This window comes from Sinocyclocheilus grahami, unplaced genomic scaffold (assembly GCF_001515645.1).
Source record: "Sinocyclocheilus grahami isolate Dianchi unplaced genomic scaffold, SAMN03320097.WGS_v1.1 scaffold240.1, whole genome shotgun sequence".
Lineage (NCBI taxonomy): Eukaryota > Metazoa > Chordata > Actinopteri > Cypriniformes > Cyprinidae > Sinocyclocheilus > Sinocyclocheilus grahami.
The window spans coordinates 1,440,976-1,455,815 of NW_015505419.1; the positions used below are offsets into that span (position 1 = coordinate 1,440,976).

General features: G+C 36.8%; 1 protein-coding gene across 1 annotated transcript in view; it reads right to left on the reverse strand.

Moving 5' to 3' along the window:
* The window catches only part of LOC107597913 (protein AF-9-like), a 61,273-nt gene that overhangs the window by 8,747 nt on the left and 37,686 nt on the right, over nt 1-14,840 (reverse strand). The window contains exons 3-8 of the mRNA XM_016289117.1: nt 14,039-14,121; nt 13,744-13,887; nt 12,685-12,723; nt 8,366-8,494; nt 8,059-8,114; nt 7,664-7,895 (exon numbers count right to left, since the gene is read on the reverse strand). Of these exons, the coding sequence (XP_016144603.1) occupies nt 7,664-7,895; nt 8,059-8,114; nt 8,366-8,494; nt 12,685-12,723; nt 13,744-13,887; nt 14,039-14,121 (683 nt within the window). The remainder of the gene's footprint in view (nt 1-7,663; nt 7,896-8,058; nt 8,115-8,365; nt 8,495-12,684; nt 12,724-13,743; nt 13,888-14,038; nt 14,122-14,840) is intronic.

A 14,840-nucleotide genomic window follows, 5' to 3' on the forward strand; every position in this document is an offset into this window, starting at 1 on the left:
GTACAAAATAAATCTAAAAATATTGCTAAACAGTCAAATTATGATGAAAGAACACCAAAACAGATTTTAAAACTCTGTGCTGCTGAAAATGTGATTACTAGTCACAAAAGTGAATGGAATGAGACAGTTATTCAGTGAGCAAGTCCATCAGGCTGAGGTGAAACTAGATTTAGTGGAGGCCTCTTTGAACTATTGATTAATTGTTGAGGATCTCACAACTTACGAGGCACCTTTGAACTCGTGGGGCAATATCTCACTACAGACCCAAGCCTCTCAGAACAATGGGACTGTGATTGATTGGATACACGGAGGTAAAAGAGCAGGCATGTTTTTAAAGGGCCCCTATTTGCTTTTAGAGACACATGTGCCATGTTTACTGAAGATACCATTAAAATGTAATCATATCTTGTGCTTTTTTGCTGTACGAACAGTTATTCTTGTTAAAGACATGTTTAAAATCAGTAAAGTAGTAGACCTTTTTAAGACAAATTAATGAAAATTTAAGGAATAAATTAAAGAGATCATAATACGTCTATATGTTCTCTAAATGTAAATGTCTATGAAGCCCATTGAGTTGTATTAGCAACACTTTAACGTTTGAAAATACAACATCCTACAGATTTCCATTACTTTTTAAATCATTTTACGAAAAAAAAAAAAAATGTCTCAGCTATAATGGAAATAACTTTTGTACCTTCTGATGACACTGCAAAAACATGAAGTTCTACCTTGGTATTTTTGTCTTGTTTTCCAATGTCTTAGGATACATATATAAAGATAGATTCCAAATGATATAAGAAATTTAGTTTTTTGAGAAACTGATCAAAATTAAGTGAGTTTATGATTAAAACGAGAACAAATGGGCTCAGAAAAATCTACTTAATTCAAAGGAAAAACCAGATTTTATTCACCATTGACAGATATTTGTTCTTGTTTCATCTTGACTTAAGATGTTTACATATTTGTATTGGAAAATGAGACCAAACCCCTGCTGTAATCACAAAATTAATGTTGCGTTAAACTATATTTAATACTAAATTTGATGCATTCAAGTAATTACTTTAGAATTATATATTTTTCTTTGAATGCAAATGTTCTTTCACAGTCATTCGCAACCTATTTTAGCTCTGTATTTGTATTAAGTGCCAATATTATTCAGGATATATTATGGTAGGAAAGTAAGTGATCCATCAGGAATTGTGAAGAGTGGGTGTTTGGCAGTAAATACTCTTGGTACCCATTGGTTGAAACCTAAGAGGACTTGACAGCAGAGCAGAAAATGGTAAGTATGAAATTGGTTCAATTCTTTTGGAGCAAGTGATATTTCGTGCACAATAAGACTAGGAACGTTCAATAAAAAAATAAACGATCAATTTTGATTTCATGTTCACTATAACCTTCTCCAAGCGTGCTTCAGCATCTCAATGCTATATACTTTTATTGCACCATAGTTGCAAACGTCTGCAATTAAATTCATCCACCTGCCACTATAAAAAGAAATACAACAGTTTCCAAATGCACATCCATGCTGCTTTCCAAGCATTTCAAAAACAAAAACAAAAAAAAAGAGATCATTATTCATATAGCGTCAACAAAAGAGAAGGTTAATGTGGTCTTTTCTAAGAAAACTCTTTCAAAGACAGCAGCCTTTTCTATCAAAGCAAAAGGAACGTAATGATGTTCTTTTAAAATTACATTCAGTACAACAGAGATGTGAGCTGTAAGTGGAGCGAATTGGACTGATTAACTGATTAATCCACAAAGACTTCCCGACCAAATGGAGGTTTAATACAAATCAGGCTTATTGTGGCAAATGGGGCCAAGGATAAAAGAGTAAGAAAGGCGCTCTGTTACAATTGCCTTCCTGACTCTCCACTTGGCTGAAGTTTTGAGGTTTAAAGTTACATTAAAGTCCATTCTGTTTTTCTTCGCTGTGCTCACGTTAAATTGAAATTTGTACTCTAGCTGGAAACGCATTTTACAAGCTTTCAGAAATTGCACGAGGTGGAGGAACATTTTGAGCGCTCAGGAAAAAACCAGCAAGGAAGTTCAATGCGAAACTATTAACCTAATTCCTCTTGGAGAGCGGCCCAAGAGGAAATCTAAAGAAGCTATTAAAGTTAATCTGAATTAATTTGTTTACATTCTTCTCTGATGAGCACTTGGTGAAACTGAATCGGCTCTCTTGAACAAAATGTACACGCAGAAGCCATTCAGCTCCACAGCGAATGGAGAAAGTGAGTGTGGGATTTATTATAACAGGGCTAGTACAGTGATTATGGCTAATAGCTAAGAAAGGTTTTAGAATTATCTCGGGAAACATTGGCTAACGTTGTCTAGTCAGTCAAAACAGGCCAGAAGGATGCAAATTAGATCACTCTGTCCTCTTTCTTGAAATCTTCACTGATTACTAGTGAAACCATCGTGCACTGACTAAGGTACTTCATCTGAAGTCTTGGGGGTGAGTTCAGTTTTTTTTTTAAATGACAGATGCATTTAGAAATGCTTGCATTACTATTACTCTTACTTGGGGTTAGGGATTTACACAAGCCTCAAACTCTATTAAACTTTGATGTTTTTTTTCTTTTTAAATATGGATGTACATTACAGTATAAAGCTCGGGGCTTTAAAAAAAAAAGAAATAAATACTTTTATTCAGCAGGGATGCAAAAGTGACTGTAAAGACTATAAATGCCGTTTAAAAAACAACAACTTTCTATTCATCAGAGAATCCTGGGAAAAATTATCACAGTTTCCACAAAAGGGAAACTTTTATTGAGCAACACAATTATTTTCAACATTCATAATAATAGGAAATATTAGTCAAATAAACATAACAAATTGTGTGACCCTGAAGACAGGATTAATGATGCTGAAAATTCAGCTTTCATATCAAAAGAATAAATTACATATTAAAATATATTAACATGGACCGTTATTTTAAGATATAATATATTACAATTACTTTTTTACTGCGTTTTTTGATCAAATAAATGCAGCCTTGGTGAGCACAGGTGACTTCTTTATTGATCCCCTCAAATTTTGGGCCTACTTTTCTAAGCACTTGGAATTAAAATTTATGTTGTATACGGTGAAATGGGTGAGGGGAAAAAAATCCCACAATTTCACTATGAATGAGAACCATATTTAGAATTTGGATATCTGAGAGAATTACTAATACAAAAAAACAACAACAACAACAACACATAACACCATCTAGCAACCATCTACAACATATTAGCATCATGGCAGTGGGTTCTGTTTGAACAAACACTCATCTTTTGTAAATGTAGAAATCTGTTTTTCTAGGTTGTTTTGGTCTTATTGCACAGTAACCGTACTTTTGAAGTAAGGGCATAGCAAGTCAATAACTTCAGTAATTTTCAAACTCTCCTTTCCAAACAACGTGTTCAAACCCACATCCACCATCTCCTCACACAGCATCTGCCAAAAAACATTCACCACGGGCATCCTCACGGTGCCTTAAACCTACAAAAATACTGAAACGAATCGAAGGCAGAATATAACGGCGCGCTATAAAACGGTTACGGCTCACTCACTCGACTGGGGGTGACAGTGGTGCTTGTGAGAGTTGCTGGCAGGGGGCAGGTGCTAAAAATCTCCCGTGAAGCCAGTCGACAATAGGGGCTGCCAAAAGTCCTGCAAGCAGGGTGGTAAATACACTTAACTTCAACCCCTCGCCGAGCCTGTGGAAGAGCAAAGTTGTTTCTTTGAAGTTCCTTTCCCTTCGTTCTCACTGTTTTTTCCCCATTTTTTTCTTCAGTCTGCATTTTACTGCCTGTTTGTCCGTCTGGGAGCATAGCTGACATCAAACGCATGGTCAGGGTTCTGCGCTGTAAATCAAGCCGCCTTTCTCTTACAGGCCGCACCCCTCTTCCCAAACTAGACGCTTGTAAAAGCTCATCGAAGAAGCCCTGCACCCCTTAGACAATAAAACCGATGTCATCACTCATGAGGAAAGGCTAGCAGGTCTTTAAGCATGAAGATCATCTGGAGTGTTTGGGTTCAATCGCCTGAGATCATGAAAAAAGAAAGAGCGCCCTGCTGTCACCCAAACTTGAGTAATGGCAGAGCTGTGGCCATGCAGTAAAATGCTACATTACTTTTTTTTTTTTAGAGCTAATGAAAAAGCAACTTCCATTAACATGGACACGGTTTGCAGTTTGCGGTGACATGCAGACCACCAAACTAAAACGATGCACTAAACCAGTAAAGCTCAGAACACACACATCTGAATTATTAAACAAGGAAATGTCTGTTAAATGCTGTTACAAGACTAAATGTGGTGCTTAAATGGCGTAGCGTTAACAGACGTGCCAGCACCAGTGCTGGATTATTTGCAATTTTCAGTCCGTTACTGATTCCAAATTACATGACAAACATTGTAGTTAGTAACGTAAACAATTACATCGGACTACTTTTTGATTACTTTTAGATTCTCCCCAACTTGTTTATCACATGATTTAAATAGGATAATCTTGTATCATACTGACATGCAAAAGACTTTTTGAATGCAAGCAGTAGGATATTTTAGAAAAAAAATTTATATATGATATATAGTTGTCGTCAAACATTTATATGACTTATGATAGTTAAAATAATCACTCAAACACTTTTGTTTTTACAGATTATTGACTTAATTGTCAATATGTTCATAATGACTCTTCAAAAGTCAGTTTTTACAGTAAAAAGCTGCAATAAACACTAAAAATGAAAGACCTTCTTCGCGAGCTTCACGAGTTTAGCAGAGGCAAAGCAGGTGGTCACTAGCAGCACCACACAGCTGGTCTGTGGCTTTACGACCATCCCCTCTGCTGTGGTGCCATAAATCTAGCATGGCTCTGAAACTGGCAACTGCTCTGCTTTAGGACTATTGTCTCATTCCCTTCAAGCTCGTGAAGCTCTTCGCTTACGGAGGACGTCATATAAACAGATTTTAGGATTGGGTTACATCCATCCCCCACTAGTCTTTACTCTGAGTGAGAACATGCACTTTGGATTTGGCCAGTGACTGCGGCCACTTGACTTCCTTTAACCTGTACTTAAATTTATCTTGTGTTATGTACACTGTTTTTTTTTAGTATTATTTATATAATATCACAATATTTATTCATTTTTGAATTAGCTTTTATTTTTACTTTTTTTTTTTACATTTCTGTTTAGCTATAATTGTATTTATTTTTTTGTTTAAAAAGAAAATCAGTTATCTGCCAAGGGAACATTTTAAATTTTTAAGTTTTTAGGCTTAAAGTCTTTATTTATTTCATTTTAGCTGTATTTCAACAATTTTTTTATTGTTTCAGTTAACAACAACAACACTGGTTTAGTATAGTTTGAAAAATAGTTTGAAGAGTTATGAGATATACACAAATAACCAACCCAGTACCAGAAAATAACAGCAAAACATTAAGCATATTTTTCCATCTACCTGTGCATTTAATCAGTCTATCCACTTATTTGAGCTAGTTATGGTTTAAAAAGCTAGAAAAAACCCAAGCATGGCAATAACCATAACTACCATAACAACTACAATATCATAACTACTATTATAACTAAATAGCATTTTCTGTATAATATAAGTGAAGAAACTACCTTATATTTATAATGGTTTACTATTCAACCATAGTAAGCCCCATGGTAAATATTGATAGAGAAACCAGTTATTTTTAGGACAAGATGCTCAACAGGAGTTAAGTAACAGTTTATAGAATCAACAGGAGATGCTGCTGACAGCAACAATGAGGTACATTTTCCATCAAACTGTCCATTTAGCATTTATTCTGTCCATTCTGTTTCTTAAAATAAAAAAAGTGAAAAAAGTGAAAGTGACCCGACAGTATGGTACTCCATACTCGGAATTAGTGCTCTGCAATTTTCCCATCCAAAGTGCACACAGCAGTGAAAACACACCCGGAGCAGTGGGCAGCCATTTTTCGCTGCGGCGCCCGGGGAGCAGTTGGGGGTTCGGTGCCTTACTCAAGGGCACCTCAGTCGTGGTATTGAAGGTGGGAGAGAGCGCTGTTCATTCACTCCCCCCACCTACAATCCCTGTCGCTACGAGACTCGAACCTGCAACCTTGGGTTACGAGTCCGACTCTCGTAACCATTAGGCCACGACTTCCCCTGGGCTGTATTATTATATACTATTATTTACTAATGCTTGTTAAAGTTCAGGCCTAGAAAAGCGTCTAGAAAAAAGAAAAGGCAATTACAATTTCCTCTTGCAAACCACTATTTTACTGCCCTTCTAAAGGCAGAAATAGACTGTTAGTGGTAATGTTGATCAGAGCAGGGCCATCAGGGCCTTACAGACCTGGTGACCCAAAGAAAGCAGCACCTGGAATTCGTCAGTTGTCATAAACACTGAAGTTTCTTTCCTTCCCTTTTTTAAGGAGCGAGTTTAAAGGAAAACTCTTAGCTATTCACGGTGTCCTTTCCCATTCTCCTCGGGTGTCATAAAACCATAAGTCTAGTCTCAGCACTTGCCTTCGAGCCAATAAAACAGCCCCCGGTTTATGAGCTGCTCTCTTGCTGAAGGTAAATGAACCTTGCCTCTGGTGCCACTAGCGAAGCTTAAAACATTCTAGACCTATACAAACTACTATAACTATTACTATCTTCAAATGAAATCAAGACTCAATTCACTGACTAAGCAATTGCCAGTTGAGCAGCACAATTTTGCAAGTTGACTTGTGATAGGCTCACCTCATGGCAGCGATTCAAACACACAATCAACAATACTATGAAATTAAGTTGGTACAATATCAGTGCTCTTGTTTTGAACAAAGCCCAAACAAACCTAAAAAAGGAGCCTTTGACCAGCTACCAGACTTCCTGTCCTGAAAAGCTGAGAGGTCTAGCAATGGGCGGCACTGATTTCCTGCACCCAACCCAGACAAATGGGGCCTCAGCTCCTGGACACCCACCAAGTTTATTAGATCCCCTCTCGCACCAGACCGTCATTATCACAGCCCTCTAAGAGCCCGTCTCAACCTCTCTGTTTGATGTTTACAGAGAACCCCACATCCCAGAAAAGGTCTCCACTAATAGTCAACCACATCATTCAAACACAAAAGCTCACACCAAAAACTATTGAAAGTCATTGTACTTTCCCATAAGACTGGCGGCGTAACAGATTTTTTGCAAATTTATACATTGAATATGCATTGAACTAGAGATGCACAATATTAAAATTCAGACCGATACCAATTGACTGATAATTATTTTCATAAATGGTCTATATGAAAATTCCATATTTAAAAAAACAAAACATTAAAAACCAAAAGTTATCGTTTAAATGCTACAAGTTATCACAATATTATGATATAATAATTATAAAATAATATTATATGTATATAGATGTATATGTATATCAACCGATGCAGATTCAAAACCAAATGATAACCAGTATGGTACCAATATTTTATGGATTCCTATAGTACCTTAAACAATCATTACAAAGACTTCAGTTTGGTTATTTTGCTATTAGTAAACTGTATTTCCATAAAGGTTATGATAAAGTTCACCAAATGCTTACAGATATTACAATACCCGGTTTGAAGGACAACTAGCCAGCTGGGGAAAATCAAGGACTAATTTTCATATTGTTATGTTCAAGTATAATGATTAGAAATTCACTTACATCTGATCTTGTGAACGTGTTGTCGTCCATGTCCGAGTCATTCGGATCTAACACATCCTGGAAGGGCGGTAACGCTAGCGGTTTTCTCTTCTCTGAAAGTTCAGTGTTTTGTAACCTACTAGGCCGGATTTGCGGCTTGTCTTTCAAAACCTTTTTATCTGAATGGTGGTGCTGTAGCAAGGTAGGACACGCTTGCTGCTTTTGAGAGCTCTCTGAAAAACTGCTTTTCCAGCTAATGTGGTTTAATAGATGCATGAATAAAAAGCTGCAGCGTCTGAGGGTTTCTTGCACAAAATATCGCACTAATCAATTTGTTTCTTTTAAAAATTATTTTCTTTAAAATGCCATTACAGGCTGATTAACAGGAATGCGTTGGAACACTGTAAACATGGTACTGTATGTCTAGATACAAATCTTTTCGCACATGCAGAGCGCCGTTGTAACGGGACACCTGGTGAGTTAGTTTACGTCATCGGAATGCTAGCATGTGCTTTCTCAGCAGCCAAGAAATGCTCGACTTAAGCCAAGTTTCACATCTCTAAAATCCTTGGAGTTAAATAGCCCCCAACATCTTTCAACTTGCCAAATATGCAGGATTAGGCAAGGACTCCTTGGAGGAACTGGGAATTTTTCAAATACCGAACAAAGTCACGCAAAGTTTTCTCAAAGTTCAGACTCTTAAACTCGGAGATCCACACTCACCTTTGACCCTGGAAAAGACTTGCTCTTTTTCACATCAGAGAAGGTCAATGTTAATGAGCTGCTGGGTAATGTGGGCAGCTTTAGATGCTGCCCGAACAGAGAAGTAGAGCCCTCCTGCATTACCATTACCTATGAGACAAAAGACAAATGAAAACAGTGATGGCCAATGAAATGCGTAACTGCAGGTTCATTTATTTCATGTTATTTACTGAAAATTTTCATCTCTGTTTCATTCAAAACATTCAATGTCATGATCAGTCATTATATACATTATCGTCCAAAATTTTGGGGTCAGAGTAAGATTTGTTTATTTATTTTTGAAAGAAATGACTTTTAATCAGCCAGGACACATTAAACTGATCAGAAGTGACAGTAAAGACAATGATAATGTTACAAAAAGATTTCTATTTCAAATAAAGGCTGTGCTTTTCAACATGAAAATTAAGCTTTGCCATCACAGGAATAAATTACATTTTAAAATATATTAAAACGGAAAACAGTTATTTTACTGTATTGTAGTTTTGATCAAATAAATGCAGCATTGGTGAGCATAAAACTGCACAGCTTATTAATGTTATTGTATGCTAGAAACTATTAAGTTTATGTTTTTACTGACATGAGTTGCCATGCTACAAAGCGCAACACACAAAACAAGGAAAAGGAATGTTGTTTCAGATGCATTTTGAAGATTACGACAATAGCATTTTTTGGTTATTTAAAGTAACATGTGCAAGTAAATCGTTCACTATACTGTATGAAAATAGGGTAAACTTCAAAATAATCAGAGAAAATACTGTTGAAGTTCTGTTAAACACAATGAAACATTGAAAATGGTGTTTGTCCTTACTTTAGAGTCCTCTGAAGATCTTTTGTGAGGATCCCGTTGCTGTAAATGACAAAGTACAGATATTACAGTCTAAAAATATAGACTATGAATCAAACCACCACAGACACACACACTCTCTCTCTCACACACAAACACACTCTAACACCTATTTGGCAAAAAACACTCTGCTCACTCCTGGCCTGATGTAAAGACAAATTGCCTTTCATCAGCCAAAACAATCAGGTAAATTGGAAAGGACCTTGCTCAGTCACCACCTCGCTAAATTGATATTGCTCTAGTGAACGGTTCTCTCTTAATTAAAACAACTTCCCGTACAACTGCCCGTTTGCCAATAAACTGTTTCGATTCCTGCCATGACTCATCTGTAAGCCAGACAAGCACCAAAGGAGATGGTGTCATAGCCCCAGCCGTAAAACATTCGAATTACTGGAATGAGGCAAGAGAGGGCAAGCTAAAACTACAGAGAAGACCCTCACAAGAATAATAATTTCTTTAAATATGTCTTAAGGGTAATAGTGTCCCAGTTCATGACTGCTGGTGGAACTTCAAAACACATCCAAGATCAACGAAACTAATAAATACAAGCCAGTTGATTCATAAAAAGCATGTGGATCCCTTGGCACTGGCCCAAAGACAACTCGGGTCTCCTCCAGTGATAGATGGTCGAGTTAAGACTAGCACAATCAAATCCTGTAAAGTTACTTATTGTCTTGGTTGATGGGAACAGTAATTCCATTAGGACAGATTGCCTGACAATGGCTTTCATCTCTGGAGGACTGTTTGCTAGGACAAGCAGCAGGGAACATCCTTGCATTTTTCACCTGTGAAAGGAGGGGACGTATTTTGACTAGTCATTTCCCCTGCATGAACACCCAACTAATGAGGCTAATTGTGGAACGGTTACTAAATACAAATATTTTCTCAACCGTCTGCAACAAAGATGTACATTAGCTCTGAAACTGAAGTCACGTGACTCCAATCATTCAAAAAAAGTGATCCGCCCATCTCGTTCCCAAGATCCAGCCGGTTCGTACCCCTCCAGCCTTGAGCAGCTTCCTGCGGAACTCTTCAGTTGGGTTGTTGAATGTGAGCTTTTCACAGCGGAGATGATTGACAGGTGGGTGACCCTCCAAGTGCAGGAACAAATCGTAGTCAAAGCGCACTTTTTTTGGTTCTTCCTGGTGAAAAGTGACAAGAATATTACATTTACCCAATGTACATAGCTGTTTGGATTGGTTTAATTTTAGGTTACAGATTAAATACGCTTATTTATAGAGATCATAATTCACAATTACAGGTTTCCACAAAAGAGAGGTAAAACCAAAGTACCTTATTTTTAAAGTAAACTTCAATAGGCAAGATAAACCCAGCGTATCCAGACTCTTCAACTTTATATGGTGGATCCTTGCAGACTGCAAGAAAGAGAGAGAAAGAAAGAGACTGCTGGTTTAATTTTAGCATGGAAATCAATACTTAAATCAATAAGGCACAAATAGGTGTGCTATATTGTAATTATATATATATATATATACTCTTCCATTTTTAGCAAATTGAGAAAACTTTGTCTAAAACAATTTTTGTGATGTTTTGTATTTTTTGTGCTCTGTATGGAACATCAGTGCCTGTTTAAGTGATGAAATCCATTACTTGTGTTTGTTTTCAGACATGATAACAGACGTTTTATACTTGTGCTACAACATTTTGGCCTGTGCTACAAAACTTTCAACCTCTGTAGCACCAGTGCTATGTGAAAAAAAGTTAACGTACAGCCCTGCCTAAAGCATTAACTATATAACTTAATCTTACTTGTGAAGACATTTTATTGAAACCTGTCTACAAGAACATCTGAATGCTGTATTATTGTGACATCAGAACATGACTATCCACATTTACTCAGCAACACTGTGTCAACAACTTGGTCTGCCCATTCGGGGCTGATTAATACATAGACATACGTATAATTTCTGACTTTAAAGGGGTCTTATTATGCTGTTTTACAAAGTCTTGATTTTGTTTTGGGGGTGTACTAGAACAGGCTCTCGTACTAGGTTGTTCGAAAAACACATTATTTTTCACATATTTTACATTATTACAACACCTCTCTCCTCAGTCTGGCATGAATGGCTCCAATAGTTCCTGAATCAAATGAAGGCAATACGAAATGTGCTGTGATTGGTTAGCTGGGCCAGTGCATGTTGTGATTGGTTAGCTGGGCCAGTGTGTGCTGTGATTGGCAGCACTCGGCGGCTGGTCGGGAAATGCCATGCCCCTTACCATAGCCGCCTGCGAGCTTCAGTGTAAATATTGCGTCAAAATCAAATCAATTTGAGCGATTTAAACCCGGATGATTGTAACCACTCTAAGTTTGTCTGCCTTGGGAAAGCTAGCGTGTCTCCGACATAGTGATAACACTCGTTGCCTTCTCTAGTGCAGCTCAACCAGGTCTCGTCCCATTCGTCGATTTTTGTGATATCACAAATCCCAGAAAATATGCGTTGTAGTCCAAACGAGTCGTTCGTTGTAGTTTTTGAAAAGTGATTTCTGTTAAATAAAATATCTGCTTTTGAAGTGGACTTTGAGCTTTGTTAACTTTGCAGATCTTTTTTATGCTCAAACCGCAACATTACAGACTAACTAAAGTTGAAAAAGTGAAAAAGCATTTAAGAAAAAGCTGTTAGATGTGGGAATACGTTCACCAAATTGTTGTACTGTTCTTGCCTATGTAGTAAAAGAACTTGCATCAAAGTCTTACATGGACGGTAGCAATTATCACCCATTTAATTCTAAGAGTCAGAGAGTGGGTGGAAAAAGATCAAGTGACAACACTGATTACGACTTACTTGCAAAGATAAGCACCTCACGACCTTTGAGTCTTCCACTCAGTCATTATATACATTATCGTCCAAAATTTTGGGGTCAGAGTAAGATTGGTTTATTTATTTTTGAAAGAAATGACTTTTAATCAGCCAGGACACATTAAACTGATCAGAAGTGACAGTAAAGACAATGATAATGTTACAAAAAGATTTCTATTTCAAATAAAGGCTGTGCTTTTCAACATGAAAATTAAGCTTTGCCATCACAGGAATAAATTACATTTTAAAATATATTAAAACGGAAAACAGTTATTTTACTGTATTGTAGTTTTGATCAAATAAATGCAGCATTGGTGAGCATAAAACTGCACAGCTTATTAATGTTATTGTATGCTAGAAACTATTAAGTTTATGTTTTTACTGACATGAGTTGCCATGCTACAAAGCGCAACACACAAAACAAGGAAAAGGAATGTTGTTTCAGATGCATTTTGAAGATTACGACAATAGCATTTTTTGGTTATTTAAAGTAACATGTGCAAGTAAATCGTTCACTATACTGTATGAAAATAGGGTAAACTTCAAAATAATCAGAGAAAATACTGTTGAAGTTCTGTTAAACACAATGAAACATTGAAAATGGTGTTTGTCCTTACTTTAGAGTCCTCTGAAGATCTTTTGTGAGGATCCCGTTGCTGTAAATGACAAAGTACAGATATTACAGTCTAAAAATATAGACTATGAATCAAACCACCACAGACACACACACTCTCTCTCTCACACACAAACACACTCTAACACCTATTTGGCAAAAAACACTCTGCTCACTCCTGGCCTGATGTAAAGACAAATTGCCTTTCATCAGCCAAAACAATCAGGTAAATTGGAAAGGACCTTGCTCAGTCACCACCTCGCTAAATTGATATTGCTCTAGTGAACGGTTCTCTCTTAATTAAAACAACTTCCCGTACAACTGCCCGTTTGCCAATAAACTGTTTCGATTCCTGCCATGACTCATCTGTAAGCCAGACAAGCACCAAAGGAGATGGTGTCATAGCCCCAGCCGTAAAACATTCGAATTACTGGAATGAGGCAAGAGAGGGCAAGCTAAAACTACAGAGAAGACCCTCACAAGAATAATAATTTCTTTAAATATGTCTTAAGGGTAATATTGTCCCAGTTCATGACTGCTGGTGGAACTTCAAAACACATCCAAGATCAACGAAACGAATAAATACAAGCCAGTTGATTCATAAAAAGCATGTGGATCCCTTGGCACTGGCCCAAAGACAACTCGGGTCTCCTCCAGTGATAGATGGTCGAGTTAAGACTAGCACAATCAAATCCTGTAAAGTTACTTATTGTCTTGGTTGATGGGAACAGTAATTCCATTAGGACAGATTGCCTGACAATGGCTTTCATCTCTGGAGGACTGTTTGCTAGGACAAGCAGCAGGGAACATCCTTGCATTTTTCACCTGTGAAAGGAGGGGACGTATTTTGACTAGTCATTTCCCCTGCATGAACACCCAACTAATGAGGCTAATTGTGGAACGGTTACTAAATACAAATATTTTCTCAACCGTCTGCAACAAAGATGTACATTAGCTCTGAAACTGAAGTCACGTGACTCCAATCATTCAAAAAAAGTGAATCTCGTTCCCGCCCATCTCGTTCCCTGAGATAAGCCCACGCCCATCCCCAGCCGGTTCGTACCCCTCCAGCCTTGAGCAGCTTCCTGCGGAACTCTTCAGTAGGGTTGTTGAATGTGAGCTTTTCACAGCGGAGATGATTGACAGGTGGGTGACCCTCCAAGTGCAGGAACAAATCGTAGTCAAAGCGCACTTTTTTTGGTTCTTCCTGGTGAAAAGTGACAAGAATATTACATTTACCCAATGTACATAGCTGTTTGGATTGGTTTAATTTTAGGTTACAGATTAAATACGCTTATTTATAGAGATCATAATTCACAATTACAGGTTTCCACAAAAGAGAGGTAAAACCAAAGTACCTTATTTTTAAAGTAAACTTCAATAGGCAAGATAAACCCAGCGTATCCAGACTCTTCAACTTTATATGGTGGATCCTTGCAGACTGCAAGAAAGAGAGAGAAAGAAAGAGACTGCTGGTTTAATTTTAGCATGGAAATCAATACTTAAATCAATAAGGCACAAATAGGTGTGCTATATTGTAATTATATATATATATATATACTCTTCCATTTTTAGCAAATTGAGAAAACTTTGTCTAAAAGCAATTTTTGTGATGGTTTGTATTCTCAATTTGCTAAAAATGGAAGAGTATATATATATATATACACACATACATATACATACATACTCTTCAGCTTAACAAAATATAAAATAAAAAAAAGAATGGCAGACATTTAAGCCAAAGTGAGCAAAGATAAAAATCTTTGTCATTATTTTATCTTTGTTATTAGAAAATAAGAACAAATATGTACATTACAAATACACATATAATACAAACAGTGCTTTATTTTTCAGGTACAGTATTTAGCAGTAAATATTAAACAAATATTAAAATAAAACTCTATATGCATCAATTATACTTTTTTTTTTAAAGCAACTGACTGATAAGTTCATCAGTCAAGAGCAGTGAGTGATTTTTCTATGCGTTTTGTTGTTTTATTAACATTAAAAGAATAGTTCACCAAAAATGAAAATTCCGTCATAGTGTTTCATTTTTATACCATCATTTACTCAAGTTGTTTTAAACCTGAATTAGTTTATTTCGTCTGTTGAACATAAAAGTTATTTTTGAAGAATGTGGGTAACCAAGCAGTTGCTGGT